Source organism: Trachemys scripta, chromosome 3, assembly GCF_013100865.1.
Source record: "Trachemys scripta elegans isolate TJP31775 chromosome 3, CAS_Tse_1.0, whole genome shotgun sequence".
In the NCBI taxonomy this organism is placed as follows: domain Eukaryota; kingdom Metazoa; phylum Chordata; order Testudines; family Emydidae; genus Trachemys; species Trachemys scripta.
Window position 1 is genome coordinate 109373159 of NC_048300.1, and position 16790 is coordinate 109389948.

At 38.5% G+C, this 16790-nt stretch overlaps 1 protein-coding gene across 12 annotated transcripts in view; it reads left to right on the top strand.

The window, feature by feature from the left end:
- PTPRK (protein tyrosine phosphatase receptor type K) overlaps positions 1-16790 on the top strand; it is a 563838-nt gene that overhangs the window by 475006 nt on the left and 72042 nt on the right. For all 12 annotated transcript variants that reach the window (XM_034765702.1, XM_034765705.1, XM_034765703.1 and 9 more), the window contains 2 exons: positions 7327-7600; positions 10609-10645. In XM_034765702.1, the coding sequence (XP_034621593.1) occupies positions 7327-7600; positions 10609-10645 (311 nt within the window). The remainder of the gene's footprint in view (positions 1-7326; positions 7601-10608; positions 10646-16790) is intronic.

Sequence of the window (16790 nt, forward strand, 5' to 3'; positions counted from 1 at the left end):
TTTCCCCCCCCCCCCAAGAGTTTTTGAAATGTAGCTTCTAAGGGAAGGCCAATAAAATAGATCCTTTACCATAGCAGGAAAGGTGTGTCCTTTCCTCAAAATAGCTGATGCAAAGGTCTGTCCATTACAAAGTTACTACCTGTACTTCCATACCCAGCACTACAACAAGATCAAAGAGTGGCCAGCTACGTGTGTTTAACTGGAAGCACTTGGGACAAGCCACTGAATGTCATAGTGACCATGAGATTGAATGCTTGACATGTTCATATGACTGTACATACATTAATTCTTGCAAGACTCAGGTGGAGGGGAAAGAAAAATAAGTGTGTGTCATCATCTCATTTTGCCGTTGGGGAAACTGAAGGGTTTGTTCCTTACCTGGGGCAACAGAGGGAGTCAGAGGAATAGCTATGGTTAAATTCAGACCTTCTTGACTTCCTGTTTTCTTTATTATTATTCTTCATTTGCCACCATTTCCTGTTTATTTTGAATACATACTGCAAAACACAACACTCAGTGTGGAACATAACAGCATTCTAGAATACAGCCTATGATAAAGTGGTTTCCAGAGACTTGCCACTGAGTCCACCCTTACTGGTACTATGATGTAGTATAGTATTTTATACACCCTGGTCAGGAAAGCCTTTGCTATGATGAACTACAGAATAACAAACAGTCCCTTGCATATAACTTGCATATGTTGATCTATAATATATATGAAAGCATTAAACTTAAACAACATATGCAGCTGAACATTTGATTAAAAATGAGATAAGGAACAGAACATTGAATCCTTTATGAAGATGATTGACATTAAAAAGGAAAAATACCATCCCTGAAATTATTCATATTGCAATCAGTTATATATCACCAACATCTTAATACAGAAGATAAATGTAATACACTGAAAAAAGGGAGGAGGTGTTGCCTTATATATTAAAAATGTATACACTTGGACTGAGGTTGAGATAGAAATAAGAGACAGACTTGTTGAAAGTCTTTGCGTAAGGATAAAAGGGGTAAAAAATAAGGGTGATGTCATGGTAGGGGTCTCCTACAGACCACCAAACCAGGAAGAAGAGGTGGATGAAGCTTTTTTAAACAACTAACAAAATCATCCAAAGCACAGGACTTGGTGGTGATGGGGGACTTCAACGACCCAGACATCTCTTGGGAAAATAATGATCTAAAACTCAAAAAGGAGTCCCACAAAAAGTGGAAACTCCATCACATTACAAAGGATGAATATAAACAAATAACACAAGTATGTAGAGACAAAATCAGAAAGGCCAAGGCAAGGCACAAAACGAGATCAAACTAGTTAGGGACATAAAAAGAAACAAGAAAACATTCTACAAATGCATAAGACATAAGAGGGAGACCAAGGACAGAGTAGGCCCATTACTCAATGGGGGGGGGGGGGGGGGACAATAACCGAAAATGTGGAAATGGCAGAGGTGCTTAATTACTTCTTTGTTTCGGTTTTCACTAAGAAGGTGGTGATGATTGGACGTCTACCATAGTGAATGCCAGTGAAAATGAGGTAGGATCAGAATCTAAAATAGGGAAAGAACAAGTCAAAAATTACTTAGACAAGTTAGATGTCTTCAAATCATCAGGGCCTGATGAAATGCATCCTAGAATACTCAAGGAGCTGACTGAGGAGATATCTGAGCCCATTAGCAATTATCTTTGAAAAGTCATGGAAGGTGGGAGACATTCCAGAAGACTGGAAAAGGGCAAATATAGTGCCCATCTATATAAAGGGAAATAAGGACAACCGGGGAATTACAGACCAGTCAGCTTAACTTCTGTACCCGGAAAGATAATGGAGCAAATAATTAAGCGATCAGTTTGCAAACCTAGAAGATAATAAAGTGATAAATAACAGTCAGCATAGATTTGTCAAGAACAAATCATGTCAAACCAACTTGATAGCTTTCTTTGACAGGGTAACAAGCCTTGTAGATAGGGGAGAAGTGGTAGATGTGGTATATCTTGACTTTAGTAAGGCTTTTAATACTGTCTTGCATGACCTTCTCATAAACAAACTAAGGAAATGCAACCTAGATGGAGCTACTATAAGGTGGGTGCATACCTGGTTGGAAAATCGTTCCCAGATAGTAGTTATCAGTGGTTCACAGTCATGCTGGAAGGTCATAACGAGTGGGGTCCCACAGGGATCGGTTCTGGGTCCAGTTCTGTTCAATATCTTCATCAATGATTTAGATAATGTCAGAGAGAGTACACTTATAAAGTTTGCGGACAGTACCAAGCTGTGAGGGGTTGAAAGTGCTGTGGAGGATAGGATTAAAATTCAAAATGATCCTAACAAACTGGAGAAATGGTCTGAAGTAAATAGGATGAAAGATTAAGCTTGATAAGTTTATGGAAGGGATGGTATGATGGGATAGCCTAATTTTGACAATTAATTGATCTTTGACTGTTAGCAGTAAATATGCCCGATGGGATGTTAGATGGGGTGGGATCTGAGTTATTACAGAGAATTCTCTGGGTGTCTGGCTGGTGAGTCTTTCCCACATGCTCAGGGTTTTGCTGATCACCATATTTGGGGTCAGGAAGGAATTTTCCTCCAGGGGAGATTGGCAGAGGCCCTGTGGGTTTTTTGCCTTCCTCTGCAGCATGGGACACGGGTCACTTGCTGGAGGATTCTCTGCAACATGAAGTCTTTAAACCATGATTTGAGAACTTCAGTAGCTCAGACATAGGAGTGGGTGGGTGAGATTCTGTGGCCTGCATTGTGCAGGAGGTCAGACTAGATGATCGTAATGATCCCTTCTGACCTTAAAGTCTATGACTCTTTGACTGAGGGGGGAATTGATAGCAGCCTTCAATTACCTGAAAGGGGGTTCCAAAGAAGATGGATCTAGGCTGTTTTCAGTGGTGACAGATGACAGAACAAGGAGCAATGGCCTCAAATTGCAGTGAGGGAGGTTTAGGTTGGATATTAGGAAAAATTATTTCACTAGAAGGATGGTGAAGCACTGGAATGGGTTACCTAGGGAGGTGGTGGAATCTCTATACTTAGTGGTTTTTAAGTCCTGACTTGACAAATCCCTGGCTGGGATGATTTAGTTGGGGTTGGTCCTGCTTTGAGCAGAGTTGGACTAGATGACCTCCTGAGGTCTCTTCCAACCCTAATCTTCTATGATTTCAGTGAACTTTACTATCAGTTTTAGTGACGCTTCACTCTGCTTACATTGACATTGATGTTCTGTTTCCACCATAAGCATATTTCACTGTCATAATGAGCATTACTAGGTAGATATTAAAAGATGTTTAACACTGGCCCTGCTGCACCCTACTTACGTGCTCTGACTGTGCAGGGTAAGAGCTAAACTCTAGGTTCCCCGCCTCAAAGAGGAAAGTGCTGACTAGCTTATTGAGGAGTCTGCTGTTCATTTTTCTTACAAACCAGGCATCCATGGATGGTCCAGAGATAATTATATTTAATCACCTCTTTAATGTCCTCATTACTTCCAACCAATAGAGGCCCATTGTTTATAGTATACCTCCACTGATTCTGTAGTTATTTGCCTCTAAAAACACAGACAAAACTTCACTAAGATTAGGTTTTACTGTACTTCTGTCTCTGCCATCGCCCTCAGGAAACAGATGTTCCTTAATCCAACTCAAATCTACAGGTAGCTGTCAATCACTTCTTAAAACACTACATGCTGTGGTAGTCACAGCTGTAATCATGACTATAATCATGTCTTGCTGGTCAATTGTTATCTCATAATCTCTAGTTTTCTTTATGGCCTCCAGAAGTTTTAAACCAACTGTAGACAAGAAATGCAAAAGAGGAGGGGACTGCATGATTCAGAATTCGTTACAAGACGTGTCATTTTTCATCACCAAACTAGTGGCTCAGATCCAGTCAGTAGCAGTTAAAAGTGGTTACCTTTCAGTGGTCCATATTAAGTGATTTGTAGTCCCTTTCTGCAGGGCATCCTAAACACAGCCAATAAAACCGTGATATTACATCACACCTTCAAATTTTATGCCACATGTATTACAAATAATCTATTTCAGACACACGTTAGATATTTTTCAGGGATGTTTTTGTAATTGGAAATGTGTTTGTAACTCTCTGGCTGCTTTCATTACACCGTGAGTCCAACAATATGGGCCACAGAGGGAAATAATAAGGCAGCAATTACAACTTAGGTTAGTAATGAGCCAGACTTCTAGTGGAACCTAGTAAGGGCCAAGGTTGTAACTTGACCTGTTTAGCACATATTAAAGGAATCATGTGCCTTGTCTACATTAGACCTTTAAAATGGGTTAGGTAGCACATGTTAAATCTGCGTTGAGATATGGCCCCAAGTGTGGACACTATTTATCCACACCTAGCTGAGGGTTAATTTTTGGGGGGGGGGAGGGTTGAGGTTCACTGGCAGAGTGGCAGGCATTGAGCCCCTTAACTTGCTCCTTACTTACTTGTACGGACTGTGGCATTTTGGTTAATTAGGTCAGTTAGAGATAAGAAAAAGGGTCTCTATATGCCAAAGCTCAGCAGAAGAGCTACCTTGCCCCCTTCTCTCAGGTCTCTCTCTCCGCTTATCTGCCCAGCTCTCATTGCTGACAATCTCAGAGCTTTTGGGCACCAACAATCTACACAGCACCATCTCTCTTTTTAGAATAGCTCAAATCCTGTTTAACCAGCACAGAGAGAGGGAGAATATTGTCCCTCATTACTTCCAAACTCCATTTCTTCTTCCTATTTATCTCTTTCTCTCATTTTCTTCTCCCTTTGTGTGCTGGCTGCCAGCAAGATGAAGAGAATATGACTTGCATCCTACAGATTTCTTGAACTCCAGACACTGGCCCATGTAAGTGCCCTCTTAGGGTATGGGGCCTCACCTATATATTAATGAATATGCCAAAAAACTTAGTTGTGAAGCGGTTAGGCCTGCTGCTCAAACAACATGCTTGACTCAAACACTCAAAAGCAAGAACATGAAAAGTTAAGTCTCTAACCATACATACCCTGTACTCTTCCACCCACTGGCTCACACTATGCTATTATTACAACCTCTTTATACCCCAGACCAGACACTCCAATCTTACGGATCTTCTCCATACACCCCTTTACCAACCTTCTCTCCCTTAACAATATTATTTGTGGATGTTTGGTGTAGTGATGTGTGTTCTGGGATGGGATAGTTTTGGTAAAAGGGTGTGATGTAAGGATGGCATCTTAATGATCCTGACTAGACTATTTAAATCTCCATATGCCTTTTGAGCTTTCAGTTTTGCATTCGGGCAACATTTCAAAAGACTGTATGCACAAGCCTTTTAAAATTATTGACAAGAGGGATAAAAAAATCTGGAGTTGGAAAATGGAAATAACCAATTTTTTTCTTTGTCTGCTAATTATGGCACAAAACTCACTTTAGAGAAATAATGCTAGTTTTTTTAACTATAAAAAATAATTACGTAACCCCAAGCATCCCAACAGACTCTATGTACATGTTTCTGATCTTTCTTCTATAGTTTGTAGTTTTTAAGCTACAGTGACCTGCAAAATCAGTTTTATAATACTCACTTTTGGGGGGTGGGGAGGAGGGGATTTTTAATTTATTAGAATTTGCAACTGATTTTCTGAAAATTCAAGCCTGACTCAGATGACGTGCTGCACATTTGCGGTATATTTTGATCCAAAATATCAAAAATATTGCCATGAATTAAATTGACACTGTTAAAGTTCAATTGGGTAATATGTATCTCTTCTACCTCACTCCCTCAGTCATATTTTTGACTAATAAAAAGAAAATATTCCTCTGAAAGTGAAAAAACTCTTGACACCCTCACTCTAGATGGACTGATATGAAACTATGTTAAAAACTCCACTTCTGAGCTGAATGACACAACAGTATATTCCAGGAGATAGTTTTCTTGCAGTCATGTGTGTGCACATTGAGATGTCCTTCCACTCTCCCTGCTGGCTTTATTCATGTAAACTGGCAGGATATTGCAATTGACAAGTTTCCTGCTCTCCTGGCACTTCAGAGAGCAGAATACTTGTCAATTCCAGTCAGTTGGCAGCTCTCAAGAAAGGAGCTGCAGAGAATGTGAAGCAACAGAGTGACACTTCCAAAACTCTGGTCAGTTTCACTCCTCCTGTTTGGAAGGGCTTTTAAGCAGAAATAAAACTGACAATCTTGTCAAGTTAATTCAACTGTTTCTGCTCTTGCCTACAATTGGATAAGCATTTTTCAAGCTCTGGGGTGCAAGAAATCCTGCCTCCTCCCTCCCGCCCCCCTTCCCATCGCTGTTTTTTTTTCCCCAGCATAAGAACTCACCTCTGTTCTTCCTTTTAAAAAATACATTCTGCTTCTGCAGAACATTAAATGCTGGTAATGAGTTGGTAACATGGTGGTTATGTAGTTCCCAAACAGGGAAAGAAGAATTATAATTACCTGTTCTCTTTAGAGAAGGTGATTTTGAAAAGTGACCAAGCTTTGGACCATTTCAAGAAAGGTATTGGCAGGTTTGGGTTGGAGTTTTAATAGGCTGAATGCCATCTGCTTCAGCAATTTGTAATATTTTATCGTTGACAACTGCAGAAAAATGAGGCAGTCTATTTTGGTGGAGTGGACAGATTTCTGTCCATCTGTGCTTGTATTACAGCATGTCACTTGTATTTTAGATCTGCATAGCTCTGAGCCAAGATAGATGCCATAGCAAGGTCAAGAGGTGGAGAAGCCTGTCAGCACATTCAGTCTCCGATGATATGACAACTGCAAATTGGTGCTTCAAGCACAGCCTGGAGGCAGTCATTATGTTGGGCCTTGAAGCTGAGCTTTCTGTAATATCATTTCAAAGGAAAATGCTAACTTCAAATGCTTCAGAATATCAGACAAAGAGCTTAATCTATTACAATGTCTATGGTTAATGTCAGAGTCATTCATGGGTTATTTAATAACAAAAAAATTTCACTGGTGAGGGATTTTTTTGTTTTGTTCCTTTTTGTCTTTAGAAAATATGTTGAAAGAAGCAGTATTGAAAGCGTAAGAAAAAATAAATAATTGTATGTGTAAAATAAAATCAGTGAATGCCATTTTTCTGCTCTAAGCTAGGGCTGAAAGTGGTTTATTTAAAAAAAAATGCATAACAGTAGTGTAGCATTTGATGGCTGAGTTGCAGAGCTTCAGCATAACTTTTGCAAGCTTTTGTTCCTCTTTTCCCATCCACTGTCTTTTTTAAACTGAACACAGTGCCATTTGGCATCATGTTTTTGTGCAGTGTGAGATTTGAGAATCACAGATTACCTGATCATTTTTTCCTCTCTTTAAAAAGTGCTTACCAGATTGTTGTTGAGGAGCTGCATCCACACCGAACAAAACGAGAAACAGGCACAATGGAGTGCTACCAAGTCCCAGTCACATACCAAAATGCTCTAAGCGGAAGCTCACCATATTACTTTGCTGCTGAATTGCCCCCTGGTAACCTTCCTGAACCAGCCCCATTCACTGTCGGTGACAATAGAACATACCAGGGCTTTTGGAACCCACCGCTGGCTCCTCGGAAAGGCTACAATATCTATTTCCAAGCCATGAGCAGTGTTGAGAAAGTAAGTACTGACCATATTTTCCTGTTGGAAATAGCTCAGAAGGTATCCTTGGTGATGAATCTCAAAGTTCGATGTACTTTGTGTTGGTGATGGTGCTGTTTTAACCTTGCACTAGCTTCTATACTGTAACAGTATGGCTTTGAGCCATTCATATTTCATACTACGCCTGCTTCTTAGTAACTGTTACTAGCTGAGAATTTAATAAATCTCAGTAATAGTTTGAGTGAAATAATTTCAGCTGTGTGATTCTGCCTCCTCCGTAAATAACATCCATTATGCTTCTCCTAACTCTCAATACTTACACACTTCAAAAGATTAGATTACTGCACCATAAAGAGAACTTACTTTGCTCAGCAGGTTAATAAAATGATGAAAACTTTTCAGGATTCTGACAACAAACCAACTAAAAAGTAAAAATCCACTGATTGTGAAGTAACCCCACGCCCATGGTATGTTTGTGAGCATCTTTATACACAACTCTGCTTTGATTGCTTGACTATCGTGCAGTAGTTAAGGGCATGGCTTTGGATTGCTTTCATTGCCTCCTTCCTTTTTGCATTTTTGACACAGTTGTTGAGCACTGCTGTTGATTCTCTATGTATATTGAAAAGAACAAAATGACAGGAAGCTAAACTCTGAAGAGGGTTCCAGGGGTGAAAAACAACATAACTTTTCAAACCTCATGCTGTTGTCATTGAATGATTTTCTTTTGTACACTGAAATATGGGTATGGGGAACTGTGTTCAGCACAGTAACTTGAGGTATTTAAATATTCAATTTATGAATTATGTTTTAGATAAGTATAGTTCTATAGGAAATTGCTACATTCTGGGTATAGAGCCCCTATATCAGGTGTGCAGGGGGTTAAGGGAAATTGCTGGGACATGCAGCTAGATTAAAGGCAAATGATCTTCACCAGGTCCTTCTGAAAGAAATAGAAGTCATTTATACCCTTTTATTTGGATTTCTGCTGTGGCTAATAATAAAGCAATCATGACTATTGACTAGATCTGCATTGAGCCTTTTGAATGAAGTCTCACCTATATCTATAATTATGAAAATTGCCCCTTCATCATATAAGGGTAGGAAAAAATGCAATATCTTATGAAATTGCACACTGGAGCTACTATGGAGCTGGAGGAATTTTCTGATGAGACAGACTTTTCTCTTGCTAGACTTAATTGAGGCAAACAACGGGAAAGAAAAGCTACCTGTCACACATTCATACACATTTCCCTCACCACCTACATTAACCCACCTAACAGCTTTGTTGGCTTCCAACAACTAAACTAGGTTCTTGAGGAAATTGATATTTCGTACAGTAGGTAGTGATTTAAAAATAGAAACAGAACCAATGCCAAAAAAAAAACAAAAAAAACCCCAGATCCATGTTTCAGTTTCTGTATTTTGACAGGTTATAACCAGAAAGTGAGAGAGAGACTTTTTTTTTTTAATTGATCTTCAGTTTGAGAAAGGCTGTGTGTGTTTGTGAACTGGTCTTCTCTGGTATGATGTAAAAGCTTGGGACAAATTTGGACTCACAGTTTTCATTAGTTTTGTTTCCAGTTGCTGGTATCTCTCAGTTTTACCACAACATACATGGAATGCAATTGTACACTGTAACCCTGCAAAATATTTCAGCACGTGCTTAACTTTAAATCAGTGGGATTACTCACATGCTTAAAATTAGGTGTGTGCAAAAGTGCTCTTCTGGGTTGGGGCCTACATTACACACTGGTTGCTGCAGAGAGTTTAAATGTCGATACATTAGCAATACCTAAGGAAGATACTCCTTAGTTATTGACATTTCCAATATCAACCGGTGGAGCTTTTGTCTGAGCTGAAAAATGCCTCTTTATTGAAATGTGTCATATACATTTTTAGCTCAGGACCTCTCTTTATTAATTTCTACCTCACAGATTTTCAAAGCAGTTGGCTGAGGCATTTCGAGTTAAATAATTTTTGTGTGTGCTTAAGTTTGTTTGTATTTATTTATTTATTTGTGGGGCTTTGGGGGGTGGGAGAGGAGTCAAGGAAAGAAAAAAGGAATCCTGAAGGCAATAACATAGATCCCAGCAAAGAAATGCTGCTTTGGGTGAAAAAATACAGATCTTGTTGGATTAAAATGGATTTAATCATTGTCTAATTACTTGTTAAAACAGACTTAAATGGCTTTAAGGGGCCAGTTACATCCCATCACACAAACTTATATAACTTTTTCTTGTTTCTGATATTAGCTTTAAAACATCATATTACACCTAAAGAGAGAGATTACACAAGAAGGCCAAGAAATTCAGTTAACATTGAAACTGCCTCTTACCCAGTGTGCATAACCAATTCATTTATCTGATTTTTGAGTAATCTCATGCATTGCATGAACCACTGGTGGAAAAAAATAAATACAATTTGTGTGTGTAAATAAAATATGTGCAAAGTTCTTTTGTGGTAAAATACCTATAAATCTAGAGCAGGGATCGGCAACCTTTGGCACGCGGCCCACCAGGGAAATCTGCTGGTGGGCCGGGATGGTTTGTTTACCTGCAGCGTCTGCAGATTCGGCCAATTGCAGCTCCCACTGACTGTGGTTCACCGTTCCAGGCCAATGGGGGCTGCGGGAAGTGGCGCAGGCCAAGGGATGTGCTGGCCACCGCTTCCTGCAGCCCCCATTGGCCTGGAACGGTGAACCATGGCCAGTGGGAGCTGTGATGGGCCGAACTTGCGGATGCTGCAGGTAAAAAAAAAAAATGTCCCGGCCCACCAGCGCATTTCCCTGATGGGCTGTGTGCCAAAGGTTGCTGATCCCTGAGCTAGAGAGTGATTAGGAATTGATCAACAATTTTACTGAGATTGCCACCTCTGTAGAGACAAAATTCGTTTACTCCTCAGTCTCCACTAATATTCCTAGAGCTCTTCACTACCGTATGCAATAGTACTAATACTGTTTGTGAAGTGGGAGAAATTGAAATACGCAATTGACTGTATCTTCTTTAATTTTCCCCCCTCAACAGGAAACTAAAACTCAGTGTGTTCGAATAGCTACAAAAGGTAAGAGGTTTTTCCCCCTCCAAGAAAAAGGGCTATTTTGCTTGCTTCAGACTTAATTAAATATGGTATTTTTGTTATGCAGTATTTGTACTTGTGCCCAGTGATATTGGCAGCAAAATATTTTGACTCACCTGGATGTCCTAACGTGTAATCAGTTGCCACTTCTTATGTTTTGGTGTTTCGCCAGGAGAATACTGTTCCAGGAGTAAGCAGAATTTAGACAAAATAAGTAAAGCTCTTTTCAGTAGTTTGTATTCTCCAGGGTCTTGTGCTTGTGAATAGCTGGAGAACTGGAAGAAGCTAGTCAGCATGGACTCAAGAGTTGAAAGTACACTTATTTAAATCTGTCTGTCATGCTGACAGGTACCTGGAGAGCTGGGGGTGTTTTTTTTATTCAAATTGAGAGATGCTAGGAAATATAAATAAATAAGAGCTCAGTGACTTGTGGATAGTCATAGGGGAGGGTTGATTTGAAGAAGGCTTTAATTTTTTTAGTATCAAGTGATAGCCAAGTATGAGATTGAGTTGAGAGCTGCCAGAGTTAATCATATTGACCCCACACATGGCAGCATAATCATACGGTGCCCATTCAATAAATTATTTCATCTTCAAATGAGGATTTAGAGTACATCTTATTAGTATCTCTTGCTCTGACTGTATTTATAACCAATCATTTCAGAGTTATTTGATTGTGTCAACAGCAGGGAGAGTGGTTTGCTAGATTCTAGCAGTGTAAACAATAAAGGATTCCGAATGCTGGAACAGAACTCCTTGGAAGTCTAGTGCTACCCAATGTTGATAAATGCAAAGTAATGCACATTGGAAAAAAAATAACCCCAACTATACATATAAAATGATGGGGTCTAAATTAGCTGTTACCACTCAAGAAAGAGATCTTGGAGTCATTGTGGATAGTTCTCTGAAAACATCCGCTCAGTGTGCAGCATCAGTCAATAAGCGAACAGAATGTTGGGAATCCTTAAGAGAAGGATAGATGATAAGACAGAAAATACCATATTGCCTCTATATAAATCCATGGTACCATCCACATCTTGAATACTGCATGCAGATGTGGTCACCCCATCTCAAAAATTATATACTGGAATTGGAAAAGGTTCAGAAAAGGGCAACAAAAATTATTAGGCTTATGGAATGGCTTCCAGATGAGGAGAGATTAATAAGCCTGGGACTTTTCAGCTTGGAAGAGAGACGACTAAGGGGGGATATGATAGAGGTCGGGTGTGGAGAAAGTAAATTAAAGAAGTGTTATTTATTCCTTCGCATAACATAAGAACTAGGGGTTCTATGAAATTAATAGGCAGCAGGTTTAAAACAAACAAAAGGAAGTATTTCTTCACACAGCGGACAGTCAATCTGTGGAACTCTTTGCCAGAGGATATTGTGAAGGCCAAGACTATAACAAGGTTAAAAAAAAAGAACTAGACAAATTCATGGAGGATAGGTCCATCAATGGCTATTAGCCAGGATGCCCAGGGATGGTGTCCCTACCCTCTGTTTGCCAGAAGCTGGGAATGGGAGACAGGGCATGGATCATTTGATGATTATCTGTTCTGTTCATTCCCTCTGGGGCACCTGGCTCTGGCCACTGTCGGAAGATAGGATACTGGGCAAGAGAGACCTTTGAACTGACCCGGTATGGCCATTCTTATGTACTTCTGTTGTGTTTATTTGCATCACACAGTGATGTACAACAGTAAATCAACTTTGGGTCTGAACAAATGGGCAGGTTCAATTTACAGTAGCATTTTTCCATCACTTCAATGATTGGTTCAGTTAAAAGCTGGTGGTGTGTTTACCTCTTATTATGTAGTATCCACAAAATGTTTTCTCCAAAACATAGAAAGGAACACGTACTTCTCAAGACAAATTAGTATAATATTTTCTTCAAATGAATTAAGATAATAAAAGTAGGGAAGTTAAATGATGAGCTAAGTCTTCTGCAAAAAATAAATCCATGTTAGCTTTCTTTCGTTTACCTTACAAAATTAAATGTTTGAACTGAAATAAATTATTAGCATGAACAAATATTTATGTATCAATATGCATATATTGCTGTGATTTAGGCATGGGAGATCTTTAAAAGGTTCTGAAGTATCCTAGAAAATTTCAGGAAGTGTTAAAAGGGGTAAACGGTCTCTTTCGTAATATATCACTACGGCTGTTCTAACACAATGTGGAATTGACTCAGTTGGAGGATGGCGTAGGGGAAGTGTCATGGAAGATTGCTGTCTACTTTACCATTCCCTATCAGTCGATCTCACAGCAACATGCACCAAAGCAAGATTCCCATCAGGTGGCTGCTTGTGTGACCTTGTCTCCTGTAATAAAAATCCATTGAGTGTGATAAAAATCACACTAGTAGGATTATTGGCTGCATAACCATGGCTAAATCAAGTCCTCTTGGAGCACCAGTATTGCCAGCAATGTCAGCACAATACCCACTGAAAGTGCAATTAAAAGTAATATATTTTCCATCATTTTAAACTTCTCTCATGCTTTCTAGGGTAAAATCAATTACAGTTAGTGGTCCTTGAGAGGAAAATATTTTCACACTTAAAATATCATAACATGTATTTATATTTTTTAAATTTGTTAATATATCAGACTGTCTTAAACATATGGGTGAATAACTTGGTTAATCTCTTTAGTTTGTTTTAGCTCATAGCCCCCAGAGATGCTTATTCAACTTTTCCAACTAGAGTATTTTCTTTCACTGAAATGAATATTCACAGGGAAATCAGAAGTGTTTCACAGTGCCCAGTATATTGTCAATAGAACCAGTGCATCCACTGTGAATTCAGTAAATTTGAACTAGATTTTGTTACAAAGATTTGTGCAGCTCTTGGTGCTATCTCTTGTGACTTTAAGCAACCTGCAGGTAGCCAGTCAAATTGGGCCTTACTGTTGAACTTTGTGAAAAGGTTTTTTTTTTTTTTAAATGACTTAAAAAAATCCATATAAAATCAAGGAACATTTCACCTATTTAAAGTTCAGGGTTCAAAGCAATGTTTCTGAAATGCAGTGAATGCAATCCGTTGTTACCTAATTCAAAGGACTGGTTGAAACTAATCTTCCTGTTTTGCCTTATGGACTATGTGGTCTGTCAGTTTACAGCTGTACTTTACACACCATTGTTTTACAATATAGAGACAGGAGAAATATGGCTTCGTAATGTTAGCTATGTTGTACTCTGTTGTTTGAAGAAGTGCATATCCCTGAAAAATTTAATCTTTAATTAAACTTTCTTAGTGAAATTTATTCTAGGGACTAATTTTTTTGCTTGCCCATAATGTGATTCATATTAATATGTTGCATGCCGTGAATTTTGTTCAAAGGGTTTCCAGTGATGCACCATTCCTGTAACCATTGATTAAATTGTTTTCTGTATTGATGATAAACTAATAAGGGTCATTGAATTCAAATTGAAGTGGCTTCATTTTCCTATACTCAGAAAATATTTTGGACACATCATCTTACATTTCCTACATAACAAAATGAGGTGATTGGAGCATGAATTCCTCTACAAGATGTTGCCTAGTTGCCTAGCACCACACTACCTTTGGTATATCTTGAAAAAAATGTTAGGGTAAGATGAGAGAGTTATTTAGTGGTTGCAGTATTGAAATATGTAAGATGAACGTCTTGAATTACATGGGGACTCTGACATTGTGACCCTGACCCCCTCTTCTGTCTTCTTTAATCCCATTACACTCACAACCTCAGCATGAGTTCTCCCGATGACCTCACTGCATGCGTGGTCAACCTCACTCACAAGGAAAGGAGTTCTCAGTCATAGTAGTATTCAGTAGTTTCTGGGTAGTAATATACACACAATCTCCAATTTCGGTCTTACAACTCCCTACCAAGTCACTAACCAGAAAAAAAAAAAGAGTCTTGTAACTTCCTTAGCTGCAATGTAAATTTTTCAGGATACAAGGGAATAGTTTTCTTGATTAGGAAAGTGGAAGAGAAAGAAGAATGTGTGTTACAATGTACATTTAATATCAGCAAGTTCTGCATGTAATTTGTAAAAGAGAATGAGCAAGTTACCAAAATTAATTTTGGGGGCAAAGTTCAACTGTTACACAGCACTGAACATACTTATCACTGTATAAATTATAAGGAATAAATGATACTTGAACCTGCTTAACCAAAATATTGACAAATGGATGAATAAAGGATGATTGATTGTACATACCTCAGCTGTAGAATCAGCCAAGCTCACTTAAAACTAAGTAGTATATTGTTACTGATCAGTCATATTTTAGATTTCCATACATTTTGATGTTTGAATATGCAAAAATATGAAGTGAACTTTCACCAGCATGCTGTGTGACGGCATTTCATTTTACCGTTTTCAATAGTGTTGGCTGCAAAGGAAAGGAAACTAAATTAAAAGAGCCGGAGAAGAATGATACTTCAAATAATTTAGCATGTAAATAGACATTTAAGAAGACAAATGGGACAACTAACTGCCAATAGCCAGAAAATGGATGAGGCAATATGTTACAGATTGATTGTTAGTTATCAGGATGCCAAGTTTGACACTAATACTGGTATTTTGTCTAGTTTGTAAGTATTATAAAAATAGGGAAAAATCATAAAATTAAATTAGGGTTAAAGCAACTATGGCAAGAAATAAATAGTGTGTAAGTGGTGGGACTGATAGTCCAGTCCCAAGAATAAATACAGTTCAGCATTCATTTTTTTAAATATGAACTCTAGCCCAAAAAAATATTGCCTTTCAATTTCAGTTTGTGTTGCTAGTAGAGGCAACATTATTTGATCTCTTCATCTGTATGTGTGTTCACTTTGTGCAGATAGAAGAAAATGCCTTTTGAAATAACACATGCCTGGAAATAATTCAAACATAACAGAAAATGACTTTTTAATCTGTTTTTAGAAATAACGTCTGGGTGGAACATTTGAGCTCTAAGTGTGCATTTGGTCCACTGTGTCTGAAAGTTGTTATGCTGAATTCATTCCTGCTGCAACTGGGTCTTGATCCAAAGGCCACTGAAGTCAATGGGAGTCCTGCCACTGATTTCAGTGTGCTCTGGATCCTTAGAGGCTGTAAATGTGAATACACTGCCGTTGTATCCTTAAAATTGTGACTGACAGTATTTCTGATCTTAAATAAAAATTTGTAGGACTTGAAACTCTTCCTGTAGCAGTAAATACAAGTACTGAAGGATGCTTTGCATCAAGAGGGAGGGTAGAGATTTTTTTTTATTAGAAAATTGAAAGATGTTTCTGAGTTACTGATTGATTCTCAAATACGTGAATCTTTCTGATATTGAACCTACATGCATATATAATAGATTCTAAAGCCAGAAGGGACCATTGTGATCATCTACTCTGACCTCCTTTATAACATAGGCCATAGAATTTCCCTGAATTAATTCCTGTTTGAACTAGAGCATATTTTAAAAAAATACAATCTTGATTTAAAAATTGCCCGTGATAGAGAATCCACCACAATTCTTGGTAAGTTGTTCCAATGGTCAATTACCATGTCTGTTAAAAATTCATGCTTATTTGTAGTCTGAATTTGTCTTGTTTTAACTTCCAGCAATTGGATTTTGTTATACTTTTGACTGCTAGTTTGATTGTCTGCTAGATTATCAAATTATTGATCCCCATGTAGATACTTACAGACACTGATCAAGTTACCCTTCAGTCTTCTCCTTGGTTATGTTAAACAATATCAAGCTTCTTTAGTCTCACTGTAGGGCAGGTTTTCCAGTCTTTTAATCAGTCTTATGTCACAACATCCTACTTGAATTGTGGATGCAATATTCCAGTAGTGGTGGCAGCAGTGCCAAATCCAGAAGTAATATAACCTCTCTACTTCTACTCGAGAACCCCCTATTTAAACATCCAGTTCTTCACGCTGGCGTAGTTATTTTTACATCAGTGCTCCTATAATGTTTGGGGGGGAGGCACCATCGCTACATGTGTTTGAGATTTATGCAATGTCTAATAGTAGAAAACATTCAAACATTCCCTAATGTCATTCAAAATGTTTGAGAGCAAAAGAAGATCACCTTAAGCTTTAAAAAGCAACATAGGGTCCTGTGGCACCTTTGAGACTAACAGACACCTTAAGCTTTGTCACTTCAAG